Source organism: Aptenodytes patagonicus, chromosome 5 (assembly GCF_965638725.1).
Source record: "Aptenodytes patagonicus chromosome 5, bAptPat1.pri.cur, whole genome shotgun sequence".
Taxonomy (NCBI): domain Eukaryota; kingdom Metazoa; phylum Chordata; class Aves; order Sphenisciformes; family Spheniscidae; genus Aptenodytes; species Aptenodytes patagonicus.
The window spans coordinates 21,368,733-21,385,648 of NC_134953.1; the positions used below are offsets into that span (position 1 = coordinate 21,368,733).

General features: G+C 50.8%; 1 protein-coding gene across 2 annotated transcripts in view; it reads left to right on the forward strand.

Annotated features, from left to right (window-relative positions):
* The first annotated feature begins 404 nt into the window (after nt 1-404).
* The window catches only part of MXI1 (MAX interactor 1, dimerization protein), a 57,848-nt gene continuing 41,336 nt past the window's right edge, over nt 405-16,916 (forward strand). The window contains exons 1-2 of one of the 2 annotated variants that reach the window (XM_076338982.1): nt 405-588; nt 11,326-11,458. In XM_076338982.1, coding sequence (XP_076195097.1) covers nt 405-588; nt 11,326-11,458 — 317 coding nt within the window. Of the gene's footprint in view, nt 589-10,222; nt 10,621-11,325; nt 11,459-16,916 lie in introns of those variants that run through there. The other variant, XM_076338983.1, reaches the window with a different exon arrangement.

The window sequence follows — 16,916 nt, forward strand, 5'->3', positions numbered from 1 at the left end:
CGGTGCCACCACCGCCGGCGCCACAGCCCCCCCGTTTCTTGGGGGTTGTTTGCCGCTGCGGGGGTGCAGGGCATCCCGGGGCTTTTAGAGGGAGACCCGCTGTTCCCCCCACCCCGGGACAAGCCCGCCCCAGCCCCGCCGGCCTCTCCCCCCCCCTCCCCGGGCGCGCCGAGAGCCGCGCAGCCGCCGGCGCTCGCACTCCGCAGGCGCGGCCGGGCCGGGCCGCCCCGCCGGGGCGCGGGGGGGGCGGGACGGTGGCGGCGGCCCGTGGGGCGACACAGCGCCGGGGCGGGCGGCGGCGGCGGCAGCGCTAGGACCGCGGCGGCCGCCGGGCTCGCCGGCAGACGGACAGACGGACAGGCGCGCACGCAGCGCCGCGCGGGGAGGCGGCGGCGCGGCGGGGCATGGGGAAGCGCGGCCGGCCGCGGAGGGAGCCGCGGGGCGCGGGGGCGGCCGGCGGGGCCCGGTGCCCCCTCGGGGACATCTGCAACACGAGCCCCGCGGCGGGCATGGACACCTTCCTCTACAACGTGCAGGTGCTGCTGGAGGCCGCCAGCTACCTGGAGCGGATCGAGAAGGAGAATAAAAGTAAGTGTGGGCTTGTGGCCGTGGCCGCGCGTGTGCGTGACCGGCGGGGGGGGGGGTGAAGGGGGGCGGAAATAATAACCCAAACTTTCGGCTGGCTGCAGGGGCCGGGGGCACAGTGACAAAGAGCGCCGGGGCCGGCCTCCCCCCCCCGCGGTGGAGGCACGCGTGGGACCCCCCCTCCGCGACCACAGAGGCCGAGCCCGGGGGGAAAGTTTGGGATGGAGAGCGGAGCGGGACGGCGCGGGGGGGGGGGGGCGCATCTCCGCCTGTCGGGGAGGTCGGGCTCGGCGGGGCGGGGGGCGCGGAGAGGGGCCGGGGGGGCGGCGGGCCCCGCGCGGAGCCGGAGCCGGTGGCGGAGCCGGAGCGGCGGGGGAGGAGGCGGTGACACGTCCCCGCTCCCCCCCGCCGGGGCATGGGCAGAGTCACGTAGGCAAGCGGCAGCGCTCGCCAGGTAGCCGGCGGGGAGGGCAGGGCAGGGCGAGCGCCCGGTGCGGAGCGGCGGCCAGCCGCGCCGCCGACCTCCTGCTCCGCGGGCGCGGAGGGTGCGCGTAGCCTGCGCCTTTCCCCTGCGGAGCGGTCTCCCGAGCGGGGCGCGGGCTGCGAGGGACGGCGGCACCGTAGGGAACAAACGCGTTTGGAACAAAGGGGTTGCCGTGCCCCCCGCGGTGGTGCGCGTCCGCGGAGCGCCCCACGCGCGGAGCGGACACCCGCGGCCCCGCGGCGCTGCGCCCGCCGGCGCCCCGCCCTCGCAGCCACATGGTTCGCACATGGAGGCAGCCCCCCCGCGTTCATTGGCGGCGGCCTCCCGAGGGGCGGGGCCGCGCGTCCGGCTCCGCCAATGCGCGGCGCCGGGGTCCCCCGTGTGACGTCACGCGTTGCCGAGCGGGGCGCGGAGCGGGCGCGGAGCGGGCGCGGAGCGGGCGCGGAGCGGAGCGGCGGGGGGGCGAGCCCGGGGGCTCCGGGTGCCGCTCTTCCCCCGGGGGGTGTCACATGGAAACGTCGCCGGGAGCCCCGGGCTCCGCTCCCCCACCGGCGCTTTGCCCTTGTTTTCCTCGGGTTTCTCTGTTTTTTAGTCTTTCTTTTGATTTATTTTCTGTTTCTTTTTTTATTTCATTTTTTCCTCTTTCATTTTCCTCTTTCCTCCCCGGTTTTATTTTTCCCCTTTTTTCCTCCTCTTCATGGAGCGTGTGCTGCGTTTTCTTTTTCGTGTAACTTTACAAAGGGATCAGCGAGTCCCTCACCGCACGTCTCCATCTCCACCGTCACCCTCTCCTTGCCGCTCACCCCCCTATGGCAGCTATAGGTCCCACGCAGGTGACGGTATAGGGTGCCCTTGTTCTGCGGGAACAGCTGCGTGCACGCAGGCTTCTAGGGAAGGGGATCCCGCTGCGGGGAAGCTGCTGTGCCACTAAATCCGTGGTGGTGATGGGCCGAAAGCCCTTGTTCTCCGCTCGCCCAGAACAAATCCAGGCTGCTTTTCTGTTTTTGAAAGTTCAATTAATGTTGGGGTGGGTTTTTTCCCCTCACGTGCTAATTGTTGTTTCGTAATGAATCTGCAAAGCCGCGCGTCTGAGGAGCTAAGCAGCACCGCGGCCGGCGGCTGCGAGCAGGAAAATGACAGGAGTTGCCAGCAAAAATTGGTTTTGCATGCGAAAGCAGCAGCACCGCTGCTTTGGAAATCAAGTGTGAGACCGCTGGTTTGGTTTTGTTTTTTTTCCTTTAAGGGTGCTCTTGTCTTGAAGGGGAACTGTTAAAATCGGGGGGGGGGGGTGGGGGGTGGAGGGAGGGGGATAGAATTTTTCTTGCCGTTGAGGTGGATAGTATCTGATCTTTTGTATGCTCCATTTAAAAATACATCATTTTATGCGGTTCCGTGTTTGGAACTGGAAAATGAGCAGGACAGGAGGATACAGGATTTTTTATTGCTAAATTTTGAAAAGAGGTGTTTGCATCCAAACGACTCCATTCCTGAGCACTTGTTTTCACCGAAGCTTTCACTGACAATCATCATGGTCATAGTACTGAAAATCCTCACTCTTAGTAGCCAATTCTGCAAAACCTTTCAATATTTTAATTTGCAATCAGGACATTTTAGGTTGAGAAGTCCCATTTAACCAAAGGCTCAACTACTGAACGTGCTGTTCAGAATGTGACCGTTGTAAACCAGGCAGCTTTTACGTGTTGCTCCCAAACAAAGAAAAATGCTGCTGGGATTGGAAAACAATGTCTGAGCGTTATGGGCCCTATCTAAACTAAGGAATAGCTGCAGAAGCGGGAGGGCTCTGTCCTAAGGTATATACATAATCTTACTGGGAAGAGATTTGCATGCAGAGCTCAGGTTATTGCACCAAGAGGATACTATGCCCTTTCGTCTGCCAGCACAGGAGTGATTGCTCAGTTCACCCCGTGCTGCCAGCCTGGCAGAGACGTTGGTAATGGCTGGTCGCTCCTCGTTACAGTCTCTGACCTGGCAATTAGCAATAACAGAGGAGACCAGCTCAAAAAAGTTTGGTGATGGAGACTGTGGCCAAACTCGGTGCTCGCCTGCTTCCTGCAGGATGCCCAGGTCATTTGACCGTGGTGTTACACAGGGCTGTAATGAGCTATTTTGGTGTGACTCCCATCAGGAAGGTGGCTGACTCACGGCCCTGTTGTGCTAGGTGCTGCACACGTAGGGGAATGACAGCGCCCTGCCCCAAGGAAACGCAGACGTAAAAAAACAGAGGTAACTGGTAGATGTTTGTCTCTCCCTGGCCAGGATGGGTGATGGAGACGGGGCTGGGTGAAGCGCCAGGGTGCTGGCTGGGATCAGTGTCACAGCTGTGTGGGAGCTGAAGGGTTCCAGGAGCCAAAGGCAGGAATTGAAGGAAGGGCTATTACGGCTGCCTGAGCTCAAGTGGTTTTCCTAGTAGTTCTACACAGTTTCTGATAAACCACGCTCAGTGTCAGCATTCGTTCTTCCAAGCCCTTGGTGGCTCTACCAGGTTATTCACCTTTTTAAAACACTGTCCCAAGCAGGAGTGGATGCTATTTGATGGAGGAGCCCCCTGAGAGGTGGAGGCAACCCTGTCTCATGTGGGTCCAAACTCTTGGGTATCCCAGAGTGTACATGTCACATATTCTGGTGATAGAGGAGCAGCTACAAGGCCCTTTTCAGCCCCCAAAATACACCGGTTTCCCACCTTTGCCTGCAGGTCGGTGGTGCGAGGTGGATGGTGGAGCCTTCCATGTCTAGGGCAGGACTTTCAGTTAAGGCAGGAGCTTCCTAGCTGCTTGATGCCCAGGGAGAAATAAGGAGATGATTTTTTAACATTTGTAGGTCCCACATCCCATCGGCATGGTCGTGAATAATAGCAGAGGGGCCATGGGTTGGCTGGATGGTGTGGAAACAGAACCACCAGGCTGAGACCCACAGAGCAGAGTACGATGTACCATCAGGACTATGGCAGAGGGAAACTACACTTCAGCAGTGCCCTTTCAGCACCTCTGCCCAGCAGTGAAACCACCCTTTTAGTACTCACTCACCTTTAAAAAAAAGTTGGAATAAAAATTATCTGTATTACAGTACGGTGACTGGGGAGGCTAGAGTCCTGTTATCAGACTGCTTGGGTAAACTGGAGTATTTTAGCTACTGAAATATAACTGAATTATTTTTCCAGTTGAGCGTCTGGAAATGAGTAACAGTGCTGCCTGCCTGCTTGCTGCAGTTCTCATGGCGAGACCGCAAAACCCAATCCCAACACACCTTGCTAACTGACATGTACAGGTTTCCAAATGACCTGTTTCTAGAAATTTAATCTTAGTATCTAAGGAATATAAATGTCATATGAAAAAAATTACAGTGGCTGTTTTCAGAAATGGAAGTTGTGCTGAGGGCAGCTCTGTTGGTATATCTGTAACCTCTGCAAATGCCACTTCGTGAATAAGCATGGCTGGAGATCTGTAGCAGTTGCAATGCTGGAGTTTGGAAGATGTTGTTAGAGGGACCTGGAGTAAACTCAGTTGAAGTTTAGTATGTGCCAAGCATCCTCTTTGTGTTTGTGGACTCACGCTTTGTTAGTAGGAGTTGCGTAAACACGTGATGAATTCTTTGCATATGATGACTTATCTGTAATAGACAGGGTGTGTAATATATACTGATCTCACTACAGATACAGACGTATGTTGCCATATCCTCTTCTAAAAGCATGAAGGCAAGCAAGCCACTGTAACAGCAGTGGCCTTATTCACAAGTCTAGTAGAGGTGTGCATGCATGGGACAGTGGACTTTGGCCCCTCACAGAAGATAGCTAGATCTTCTTCAAGTGCTGGCTATGTTTATTGACCTTCTGACCAGGAATAACAAATGGGTGACCTTAGATTTGTCCTTTGCTCCTGAATAATCCTCTCTGAAGGAGACGAAAACTGAGCCTTGAGGGTGAGTCAACAGTATCTTCATCATGTGGCTCCTTCCATTGCTTATGCACTGTTTGGGGTCTTTTTTTGACAGGCCAAAATAAAGATGTATCAGAAACCTATAATTAGCGGAGGGCAGAAGGAGACAAGACTGCCTTCAGTCTGTGTGCAGAGCTCCCATTGAATCAATGAGAGCTGAACACATGGCTCAAGGTCAGTATAGATGGTCTTGGATCTTACAGTGATGTGATAGATATATGAAGCAGTACAGGGCTCCTTTATTTATGTATTTTTCATCCAGCTCACAATAAACCCCTTTCATTCCTCCTGGCTCGTGACCTGGCCACAGTGATTCATGTGTTAGCCACTTCCAGGTTGGGTTATTTTGACGCACGCTGTTTGGACCTCAGCATAAAATGCAGAAGGAAGCCACAGCAGGAGAAATGATAGGGCAGAGGTAAAACCATGGGACTGTGCCAGAAGCGCTGCTGAGAACCGATCACATCCTTTGTCAGCAGAGCATCCTGAGAGCTGGCAGAGGAGCACCTTCTGCTGTTGGCTGGAGAATCCTACCTTCTTCTTATTTAGCTGAGGGACCCCATCCTGTATGTGATGTATTTTTTTCTCAGGGGAGGTCCTCTTAATTTTGTAGCTGGGTCAGTCAAGTGACTTGACCAAAGTCACAGAGTAAGTCACTGACTCAGAATAAACTGGGGCACAGCGCAGCTCTGAAAACAGAGCAACACATCTCCCAGAGGAAAGGAGCAAGTAGCCCGAAGAGCTGGTGCACCTGTGGCTTTTGCCTTATTGGCAGAGCTTGGTCTTTGAATCAGTGCGGTATACAGCATGCACTTTATTCCTGTTCAAACTCTTGGATATCCAGGTGGTTTGGCTCTGAGAAACGTCTGTCCTCACCAGTGGATGGGTTCCAGGCACCAGTGGGAGTGCTGAAAGGGATTATCTGATGCCTTGGGAAAGAATGAGGCTCCCGGATGAGAAATGAGGCCACGTCCTATAGGCGGTGTAGGTCCCTTACTGAAGGTATTGCAAGCATTGGAAGGCTGTTGAGTAGGTGGGACTTGGGATGTTCTCCAGCCTGCTGCTGCAAGTCCTCTGATGCTGAGCTGTTACAGTCACGAGTACAACAATGGAGACCTGGTTGTTACAGTGTGTGTTGGTGGGTAGGATATTCAGGTATGCCAGGCAAGTTGTTCTCCTAGCTAGAAAAACAGGAGTTTTATGGATCTGCTCTCCCCAGAAATCTGGGGAATCAGTGAATCTTTTCACTGCTTTGAGAGCAGCAGAGAATGGTTCCTACCGGGGATCTCTGTTCATGCCTGGGTTGCAGGAGTGTTAGGTTTCAAGGCTTTGAAAGCAGTATTAAGAATTTGCAGGGTGTGCATGAAGGTGGGCAAAGAAAGCTCTTGCAACTGTTGCCATCTTTATGTTTCTTCCAGAGGTTGCAAAGAGTTGGGAATAGGAAGATCTTAGAAAAAGCCAAAGAAGGGTTGGAAAACTAGGCAGTTTAGCCAAAGGGATTGCCCTTATTGAAAATAACTTCCACGTTGCAAAGCATTGTGTTATTTCTAAGCCTTGTGTTCAAAGCAGAGGGTTGGGCATCTTGATTCGTGAGCTGTGTTCCTGTTCCACTTCTAGCGTAGGGTGTGTCTTCATGTGAGCGATTATGCTGCTTACACCTCGGTTTCCCTTCCTGCAGAGTGGAAAGAAAAGAGCTAAAGTCATTGCAGGTTTGAGAAGCTTAAAACATTACTTTCTGGAAAGCTCTTAGAAAATTTCCCTGACGGAAGATGCTAGTTTAATGCAAGTGATGGTGGTGTTGGTAAAAAACAGACCACATCTGTTCTACTTGATTAAAATAGTACAGCAGCATTTCAGATGTAAATATTAATTGATTTCTGCACTGCAGATTTCTTCTTGGATATTTAAATTGTTGCTAAGGAGGAGGGAAAGGCTATCAGGGAGATTAACAAATCCATTATTAAGGCTGGAAATGGAGGGCTGCCGAAGTGCCATTTAATAAAATGTAAAAAGCCCTTTTCTAAAGGGCGAAGCAGCAGAACACACAATGAAAGTGAATCACAGCTGCCAGAAGGGATGCCAAGCAGCAAGCACTTATAATCAGAAAACTGTACTTACAGATCATTCGGAGCCACTAAATTAAATGATCTCATTCTCCCCTAAAATACTCTTCCCTTAGCCCCTCTCCAGCATTGCCTGTGGATTGCTCAGCCACATTTTAAATGTGACTTTGGGGGGTTTTTGGTCGCAGCTGAATAGCATCGGGCCTCTTCGTGCCATTCACCTTCCACCCACTTTTGTTTCTGTCACATACAACTCTGGCATTTTGCAGGCTGACCTGCCCACACGAGCACTTGGGATGGCAACTGAAAGATTTTTCTGTGGCTCTGCGGTTGGCTTGCCTGCCTCTTCAGGGCTCCTTCTTTGGGAAGACGTTCCACAGCTTACTCTCAAATTTGCCTTTGTTTCACACAGAATTTTTTTTCTAATTGTACATTGTTTACTTCAGAAACAAAGACTTGGAAGCTGAGCTGATATGTAAATGGAAGAGCTGATCCTACATTATTTCATGCAGAGCTGATCCTGCTGTTACTTCATTCCAGTGCTGATTTAATTCACCATGTGTATCAGTGTCCCCCTCCTTCATACTCTCTTATTTTGTATCTTGAACTTTAGCTTCAGGAGGCTGACACTTTGATATGCTCCTAAACTACCGCTTCATTTTCCAGCCATGGCTTTCCCTATTTAATCCCTAGAGTGGCACCACATATCTCTGAATGTGCCATCAGAAAAGCTAGTGGCAGTGGATGCTGACAAGAACCTGTCTTGCAGTGACTTTGGGGCTTCATCATGGGTTTGGGGGGGGTGTGTGTTTTTTTTTAATGTTTAGTATTTAGAGCCCAGAAATGCTCCTGCATTAACCCCGCTGTTGCGGAGAGGTGTGTGCATCTGTGTCCTTTTCCCTTTGTGAGTAATCCAAGATCGTACAAGTAGTCCCTAAGACTGCTCAAATTTGAAACTGTCCACGTGCTTTTAACAATCTGTTCTATCAGCGGTTTCCAGCGTAGAAAAAAGAGGTGGGGAGAGAGAGAATACTTCCTTCCCTGAGTTCTCCCCCAGACAAAAGCCAGTCTTTACAAGTGCTGTGGTCTGGCTCAGCGTAGGTACGTGAATGGAGGCTGTCCTGCCTGAGCGAGGGCTGGGGCTTGCTTTTCCACAGTCCCTGAAGGTGTCCCAGCTTCCTTTGTTCTTCAGCTATCCCATCTTAAGAGAAACAAAACAAATCAACCCTTTGAGATTCGGAGATGAAGAGCGCTGTGTAAGAACTGAATTATTTTTACCTCCATCGGTTGCAAGCCTGCAGTTTTCTGAGGAAACCTCAGGAATGGTGAATCAGCGAAATGTGTTTAAAGAAAAGTTAGCTACCCTGAATCCACTTTTTTTCAGGCCTTCTTAAGTTGGATGCTGCCAACCCTTGCAACTTCATCACGAGTCTCCTGATACTTTGTGCTCTGCTTAAAGCTCTTGCTACCAGACACAAGCCATTAATTGAGAATCTCAGCTTTTCTGGTTTTTTTCAAGGTACTTTTGCAGCTCCCATTCTGATAGAGGAATTGCTTGCAAATGTAACCAGTCACAGCCTAAAAGTTCAGACCCATGAAAATAACCCCTATTAGAACTACAAAACAATCCTTGGAGGGTTTCTAAGTCAGTATTAGTTTGAGATTCAGGTTTTTACTCTGAATGTTCTGATTCTGATTTTGAATATTCTCTGATTGTGCCCTTTTTGGGAGTAGATCAAATATTTTAGAGACTGGTATCATACAATTAAATGTTAACAGGTTTTTAAGGTCCATTCCAGCAAACCTTGAAGCTGGTAAAATTCAGAGTCGCAGAAGTGATCTCGAGGGTTTGTGCCTGTATGAAAATCAGGATGTAAATACATTATTAAGATGCTGAGAAGAGTGATCAGACTGCAAGGTATAGGTGTGGCAGTATTCGTTAAAATGTTTAGATGGTTACTCTTGTTACTTGTTTATGTGCTGCTTCAAATATAGTGAGATTGCTGTCTGTGACATCTTTTGTCTATGATGTCAAAGGGCTGTGTTCACATTAAAAAATGGGTCTTGCACCTCTGTCTCCCGTCAGAAACACTCTATCAGTCACTCCAGGTGTGACTTCCCAGAGCCTGGCACCTTGTCTTTAGTTACACCTCCACAGGTGAGATGCGGAAAGCTCCCACCCTGTGGCTGCAGCTTTTTCTTTTGTAGCAGCTCTGCTTTATTCTTGCCACAGTCCTGGCAGTTCCCATGTGTGGAAAGCCCTGGTGTTTGCAAGGAGAGGGATGAAGTAGCTGCAGGTCCCTCCTGCCTCCTAGGCGATGTCCGTCTCGCCCCTAGCATGTTGGTGGAGCATGGAGCTCTGGCCTGCAAGCTGCTGTGGTGTAGCAGTGGCCGCTGCCCGCAGGTGGCTTCCCCAGCCTGCGGTGGCGGTGGCCTGGAGGGAAGCCGTGCCCACTCATCACCCCACCATTTACAGCTGGGCGTATGGACTGTGAGCGCCGCTGGGTTCGTGACGCTGATGCACCAGGGGCTGCAAGCCAGCAGCAAGGGAGGACGGACAGGGCAAACCACCGTCACCTCAGGGCCTGGGTGGGTGCACAGCCATCTCCTCAGGGCCTGGCCACCGTCACCTCAGGACCTGGGTGGGCACAGAGCCATGACCTCAGGCGTGAAGGCAGACAGCCATTGCCCCAGAAGGCTTTGAACCCCCACGCGTGGGGCCCGGAGGGCGCTCCCAGCCCCGGCGGGGGAGGGAGGGCCGTGTGGGGTCCGGTGATGACCCCGAACCGCCACCGTCCCACAGTGCTAGGCGGCAGCCGGGGAACTACATTTCCCAGGCAGCCCCGCGGCGCCGCGCGGCGCCCCTCCCCCTCCCGTGAGCGCTGAGCAGAGGTAAACAAAGTGGTGCGCGGCGGCGGGGGCGGCGGGCGCGCGGGGCGGGGCGGGGCGGGGCGGCCTGAGGGGCCGGTCCCGCCGCGGGGCTGAGGGGCCGATCCGGGCGGGGGGTGAGCCCGGGCGGGGGCCGAGGGGGTTGGATCCTGGCGGGGCCCGAAGTGGGGGTAAATCCGGGCCGGGGCCGGGCGGGCTGGCTGCGGGCCGGGCCAGGGCGGGGGTTGCGGGTGGGGGCAGCGCTCGGCCGGGTGGTAGGGACGGGTCTGGGTCAGGAACAGCTCTCTCCTCGCCGCCTCCCCCGGCGGGAGGATCCCGGTCCCGGTCCTTCCTCCGGCATTTCCTCGCGTGTTCCCTTGCCACCTCCGTGCGTCCACCCCTCGCCCCCCCAGGAGAGCCGCCCCCCCGGGACGAGAGGGCTATCGGTGTGAGGAGGCCCGGGGACTGGGGAGAAACGGCGATCCCTCGCTCCTCCCCCCCGCAGCCGCCCCCGTTTCCAGCGGGGGAGCTGGGAGCGTGGGGGCGGAGGGGGGGCCGGGGCTGCGGAGTCCCCCGGCTGCCGGCCTGGGGGCCATGGAGCAGGTCCAGATGATCAACATCCAGCGGCTGCTGGAGGCGGCCGAGTATCTGGAGCGAAGGGAGAGAGGTAATGGGGGGAGGAGGGGTGCTGGGATAACGGCCCTCCGTGGGGGGAGCGGGGTTGGGGTCAGAGATCCCCACGAAGGGCTGAGAGTGGCCCCGGCAAAGGGGATCGGAGTGAGTGTTTGCTGGTGGTAAATCACTGGAACAGTGAGGGGTTTGATGAGGGACAGGGCTGACGGGTCTTCCTGGAGGTGGTGGCTGAGGTGGAAGGTTTTTGCAGAGAGGGGGAGATGGGGGTGAATGTGTTTTCTGGAAGGAAAAGTGGGGATTGGTGTGAAAGTTTCCCACTGGGCAGGAAGGATGGTGGTGGGTGGCTCTGGCTTTGCAGAGACCTCGGTGGCACAGTGAAATACACCTGGTTTGCCCGGTTCAGGTAGCTTGGACAGGAGGAGAGAGACAAGGTGCTCTCTGGGCTGTCACGTTTTCTTTTGATGTTTTCAGGTGTTTGAGTGGTGTTGTCCTGTCCTTCCTCCAAGGTTGGCAGAGTCTTTACACTCCCCTTCCTCTCTTTTCTCCACCTCCCAGTCCACTTCCCTCTGAATACATCATCAGTCATTTCCCTGAGCTGTTGTGGTTAAGGGCCTTCCCAGCTAGGCTGACGAGTTAGTGGTGAGGCCTGCCTGCTGACTTCTTTTTTTCTTTTTTTTTTCTTTTTTTTTTTTTTTTAAATGACCCTTTTCTTATGCCCTACCTGTTGATTCTCATGCAGAATGCGAACATGGCTATGCCTCGACCTTCCCCTCAGTTCCAAGTCCTGGACTACAAGACCCAAAGCCCACGCGGAGGCTGAGCCGGGCAAGGAAACACAGTGGCAGTGGCAGCAATGCAAGTATTGCCAACAGGTACGATGCGGGCAGGAAAGCGTGGGGTGCAGGGCTGGCCAGGAGGATGAATCTGGAGAGGAAGGATGGAGGCAGAGGAGAGAAACTTACCCTGTGGGAAAAATGGGAAGAGTCTGAGCGCAGGGGGATTCGGAGCTGGGACGCACACATACAGCATCCCTTCTGGGTCCATAGCGCTGACAGCAGAGGGGACACAGGGGAGCTATATCTGAAGTGGCACTGCCAGCTGACTCTGTGCCAAAGCTCAGATGCTGCAGAGGGAAGGGGAATAGGGAGATCTGTTCACAGGGTTCAGGGAGGAGGTAGGCAATAGCTATTCCCATTATACACAGCTGATGTCTTTCCAACCCAGAAGTCACTGCTTTTAAGGGATAGCGTGCGTGCAGCCTGAGTGCTTTGGGATTGTAATGACAGGCATGATTTGAAGCAAGGAAATGATGTTTTGAAATGGATCCCCTACAACAAATGGGAGAGAGGGAGATGACTGGCTGCTACGTACAACGTGTTAAAAATTCAGTTCAGGAAAACAAAGCTGTCTTTCACTCTGCCTTTCAGGGCAGTGGGATTTCCCAGCTTTCTGATTGCTTGGTAATTGTAGAACTCCATGTTTTTGCCACTTCTCTTATTATACAATGCCATATTTCTTGGTTTCTTAAATGTAGAAGAGACAACAGGATTAAGCCTATCACTTGGTGCTGTAGTAGGATCTGCCTCTCCCCTCTCATTCCTGTTCTTTTTGTTTTGTTTTGCTCCCTTCTGTAGAATTGTTCAGACCTTGTTGAGACCTTCTGGGATAGAGAAACTTTAGAAGCATAAAGTATAATTTTGAAAAGGCAATTGCAAGCTTGCTTTTACTGCAGCATGGCCTGTGCAATCCATAAAATGGTGGCAGGTGGCTCAGGTGATTAAAGCTTTCTTAAGGCCATTGGGAAAGACCTGTAAAGGCCTAGGGGAAAGGTGCCTTTGCTTGCAGTGATTCTGCTTCGGCAGCATTTGATAATAAAGGTTGTTTGAAGTGATGTTAGGACACCTTGCTGGGGGGAAGTTTTCTTCATCAGGATCAGCATATCCTGAGCTCTTTGTATGCTGTATGTTTATATTTGCTTGCTTCCTTCATCTAGCCTCTGCTGATTTCAGGGCAGTTGTAGCCCTTTACTGTTTCCCATGAACCGAAGTCCTAAATCCCAGTGACTTTGTGTTGGGAAATGATGGCAAATGCTGAATTGAGATCTGTATTTTTCCCTCTAGGTTTCTCACATACTATTTTCCATCCCACACCTCTTTCTCTCAAAGGCCTTTGTCATGGCAACCTGCCCTTCTCCAGAGGAGGGCTGGAAGCACATCCCCCTCAGGAGCTCCTTAGCACCGAATCCAGCAGCCTGTAGGCTAGAGAGGGATGCAGAGCACTCCCCGTCCCTGGGGCGTGGGTGCTCAGCATGCCTTGCTGGCACAGAGCCCCCAGGCACAGCTCTCATGGGGCACCTTTCTGTGCTGAGACCAGCCTGCTGGTCCATTTAGCATGACAGGCTGAATATATTGATGTGGGGGGAAAGGCAACTGAGAAGCAGAAAAGGTACTTTCTAGTCTTATTTAAAACCTTCATTATACAAGGAATACTGAGGCCAAATTGAAGCTTTAGAGTGTTACCCAGTGTGTTGCCTTCCATGCTTGTTTTGGCCTCGGGGAGTGACCAGCGTCAGGTCTGCTCCAGGCAGAGACCAGAGCGGTTCTTTTGGAGAGCTCAGACCTTACACACACAGTTGGAAATGGAAGGTTTTTTTTAGTGCAAGTCGTAGCACCTTGCACTTGCTGTAGGAGATGGCAGGCCTTCCAGATGGCTGCAGTGCCTGGAAGTGACAACTGTGAAGTTCAGGGTGCCTCCAAATTCACTGCAGTGTGTTTTGTGTGACGCTGAGTATAGCATCAGCCTTGTTTAAGGAAGGCTCTGTATCATCCCTTCCTATTAAAATTAAAGGGACAATTCAGTAAGTTCTGTCTAGTGGAGTTTGAATGGACTTTGAATTAAATATCAAGCCCTTGATGAGGGGCAAAACTTACATTTCGTGTGTGGACAAGAGATTTTCTTAGATTACTTTTGTCTCAAAATGTTTAATTAGCATAGAGAAAGTGTGCATTTAGATCTCATGCAGATCTTGTCAATTAAAAGCCTACTGTAAAAATGTCTCTCAAGCAGCTTTGGCAAAGCACAGTTGGGTTTTTTTTTTCCTTTATTTATACATTTTTAGAAATTGACACGTGTGCATTGTGGCTGGTCTTTATTGAACCAAATAATTCATGATTATGGGGTGCAGGGTCTTTACAGAGCCTAGATGCTCTTTAATTCATAGTTTAAATCCCAAGTATTTCCTTTCAGCATTTGCAGCCCAGACATGACAGCTATTTCTTCCCATCAGGCTCTGTGCTGTCACAGCACAAACACCCAGAAAGTTCTGAGGAACAGGCAGCCCAGCTCTGGATGGCAATGGTGGAGCAAATTTTATTCTTATAGAACTACGATGGTCTCCCAGTCCCAGCAAAATATTTTTTTTTCTACCCCAAACAGGGGTGTGCAGATAAGAGGGAAAACATTACTTCATTATTTCTAATTAACGTGATGCATTTTTAAAGAAGGATGTTTTGGCTCAGGTTCTCTCTTCCTTTGTTTGTCTCAGCTGTGCAACCGACAGCATGCAGATTGCTGCAGAGGGGTTCCCCTCTGCAATCCTCAGGACATTATCTATATGTATGTGTAGTGTTTTGCATGGGTATTTTAAAGACCTAGTGTTGCATGCTGTGAGTTAAAACCTGAATATATTTAAAAATATGCCGTCTTGCTTTAGTCAGGGATATTTAGGTACTGAAAATTACCCACCTGCAAAAATATGTGGAGAATCACAGTCATTGTGACCTGGAGTTCATAATAAACAAGGGAAACTTTAAAAAAAAGAAATCCCATTTAACACGTAGCTAAAAGCAAAAAATGAAGCAAATCAATTGGCCAACCCATATTAAATTAGAATTTAATTTTGCCTCTTTTTTTAATTTGCTCTTGACAAAAGTATCTTTTGGTTCTTGGACTGGGATGAAAAATTAGGAGAGATTTACTGTAACATACAGTATCACTTATTTAATGTTCGTTCCTTCTGAAGACGTTTCTGGGACAGAAGCCGAGTTCCAAAAACTTGCTAGAGAAATGAAGTAGTCCATGCTGGGAGTACAGTTCTGTGCATTCGATGTCACTGGAAACTGCTCTTACGGACCCTACATATGCAGTTCCAAATAGACCCAGTTATTTGAAAGGTTCATTATAGTTAGTTAGGATTAGACTGACTTGATATTTATACATTTTGTAAAATAATTGAGAAGACTTTTTAATCAATTTAAATCGTTGTGTCAGCAGGAAATAAAATAAACAGTAGGGATGCTACATGATTTTTTTTTCTCCCATAATACAATCAGTTTAATGAAGTTAAGATTTATAATGGAATCTGAAATTACGTTACAATGTTAGATTGTCATTTGTGTTTTGTTTTTATTTAGACTCTCTGGCATGTAGAAAAGCCTGTTATTTTTTTGGTCTGATCCTGGGGAAACGCCAAGCACCTTCCCAGCGGCTCTAGGAGCCCTCAGCTCTCCTGGGAGGCCCGTGTTGTTAAGGGCACTCAAAGAATCTGTTGCTCAGTTCCATGGGGGAGGGTTTGATCTCTGTCCAGTTTCCTTTTCCTTTCATTTTCCTCTCTTCCCGTTATCCTCCCTTGTGTCTGAGGCTGCTTCCCAAGGGCTTTTCAGACATCTACAGTCGGGCAGCAGGTTGCCTGCAGAGCTTGGAATCAGCAGCTGTAATGGGTATGGTAAGGCATTTTGGACACGGTGTTTTGAAAATCTGGGTGTCTGGGTTTCTTTGCCCTTCTGGCTATTCTAGTGATGCAGCTCCTCATTTTCTCTGTTGTTGTGCTCTCCTCTGCCCCATTTGAAACTTTTTTCCCACACTTCTAAATCCCATCACTTGGTTTTGTGCTGAATCTTCTCTGTAGCCCTCCACTCTCAGAACCTTTAAAGCTGTTTTTTGAGGGTAGGGATGGGGGCTGTATTATTGAAACCCTCAGGTACTCTTGGCTTTAAGCTTAATTTGCTCACAATGTCCCCTGAGCAAGAATTAGGGGGGCAGGTAGGTGTACATTAGGTACCTCATGTGCCTCAGGTGATGGCTTTGTGTGCCACAGGTTCACGAACACAGGCGCAGAAGCTAAAAGGATGTGGCATGTGTAGCTGCAAGTCAACCTTGGCTGTCTGGTGCGCAAGAAAGCCTGATTTACCAGAACAGCAGTGCTGTGCAGCTGTACCTCGCTGTGCAGGGAAGGAGTAGGAGGGTTGGTGAACACTTGCTTAAGCATAGTTTTAAATGTTTTCTATCTTTTCTGTCAGAGGAAGTTCACTGCCCCCCCCATTGTGCTGATGACTGAGCACCTGGCAATTTTAGTTCTTCCTACGGCCTCTGGAGTTAGGACAGTGCTGTAATTCTGGTTTTACTGGGGGGAGAGGAGGTGCAGCGGGCTGAGTGGCTTGCCTGTCTTGTGTAAGAAATTTGTGAAAGAGTAGATTGCTGTGTCAGCCTGTGGTGTTCTACTTTTCTGCACGAAACCCCTACCCCTTTCCTCACATCCCAGGGAGCTGGTCTCTGAGGCTTTTTGTTGACAGCTTTGCTGCTTCCTAGCCTCTATCAGTTGTTATTTGTTTCTGCATAATACTTTGTTTATTTGTTTGGGGGCTTTTTTTTTTTGCCACTTGCGCTCTCACTGGGTCACACCTTACTCCACAGCTAGTGGGAGTTGAGTTTTGACTCTCTGTGTGTAGGTGGGTTAAAATCTGGCCCTTGTGTAACATGCTGGGGATAGAGACTGTGCTTTCTGTCTCAAGCCTTGTAGTGCCAGGGAACTCTATTCATGGCTCAGGACTTGGCTTTGGTTCGTATAGTACAAATCTACATGTGTAAAACAGAGAATGGATGAGATTTGCTGTGCCATGTTTTGATTTATGCCACATTTTGATAATGTACAAACAGTGTGATTACTGTCTGGAATCTTCGTGCTGCTGTTGAAATTTTGTCTGGAAGTGGTTGGAGATGGGATCTTGCCTTCCAGTAGAGAGTATACATGAATATGCTAGTTAATTTTTCAAGAAAGGAAAACTGTACAAGGCTAAGCTGTTAATGATTGCTTCTCTGTTAGAGATGTTGAGAGGGACTGGCCAGCAGTGTTGACTATAGTTAAGTGTGAGCATGACTTCTTTTTGAGAAAGCATAATGACAGTTTGAGTGTTAGACTGGGAAAATGGATTGCTGGTCCGTGCACGAGAGGCGGAATCACCCTTTGTTAAAATCCCACTATCTTCTGTAGGTTTGTACTGGAGTACAGTTGATCAGAGCAGGTTGGCAAGTAGGGCTGTACTCAAATAGCTC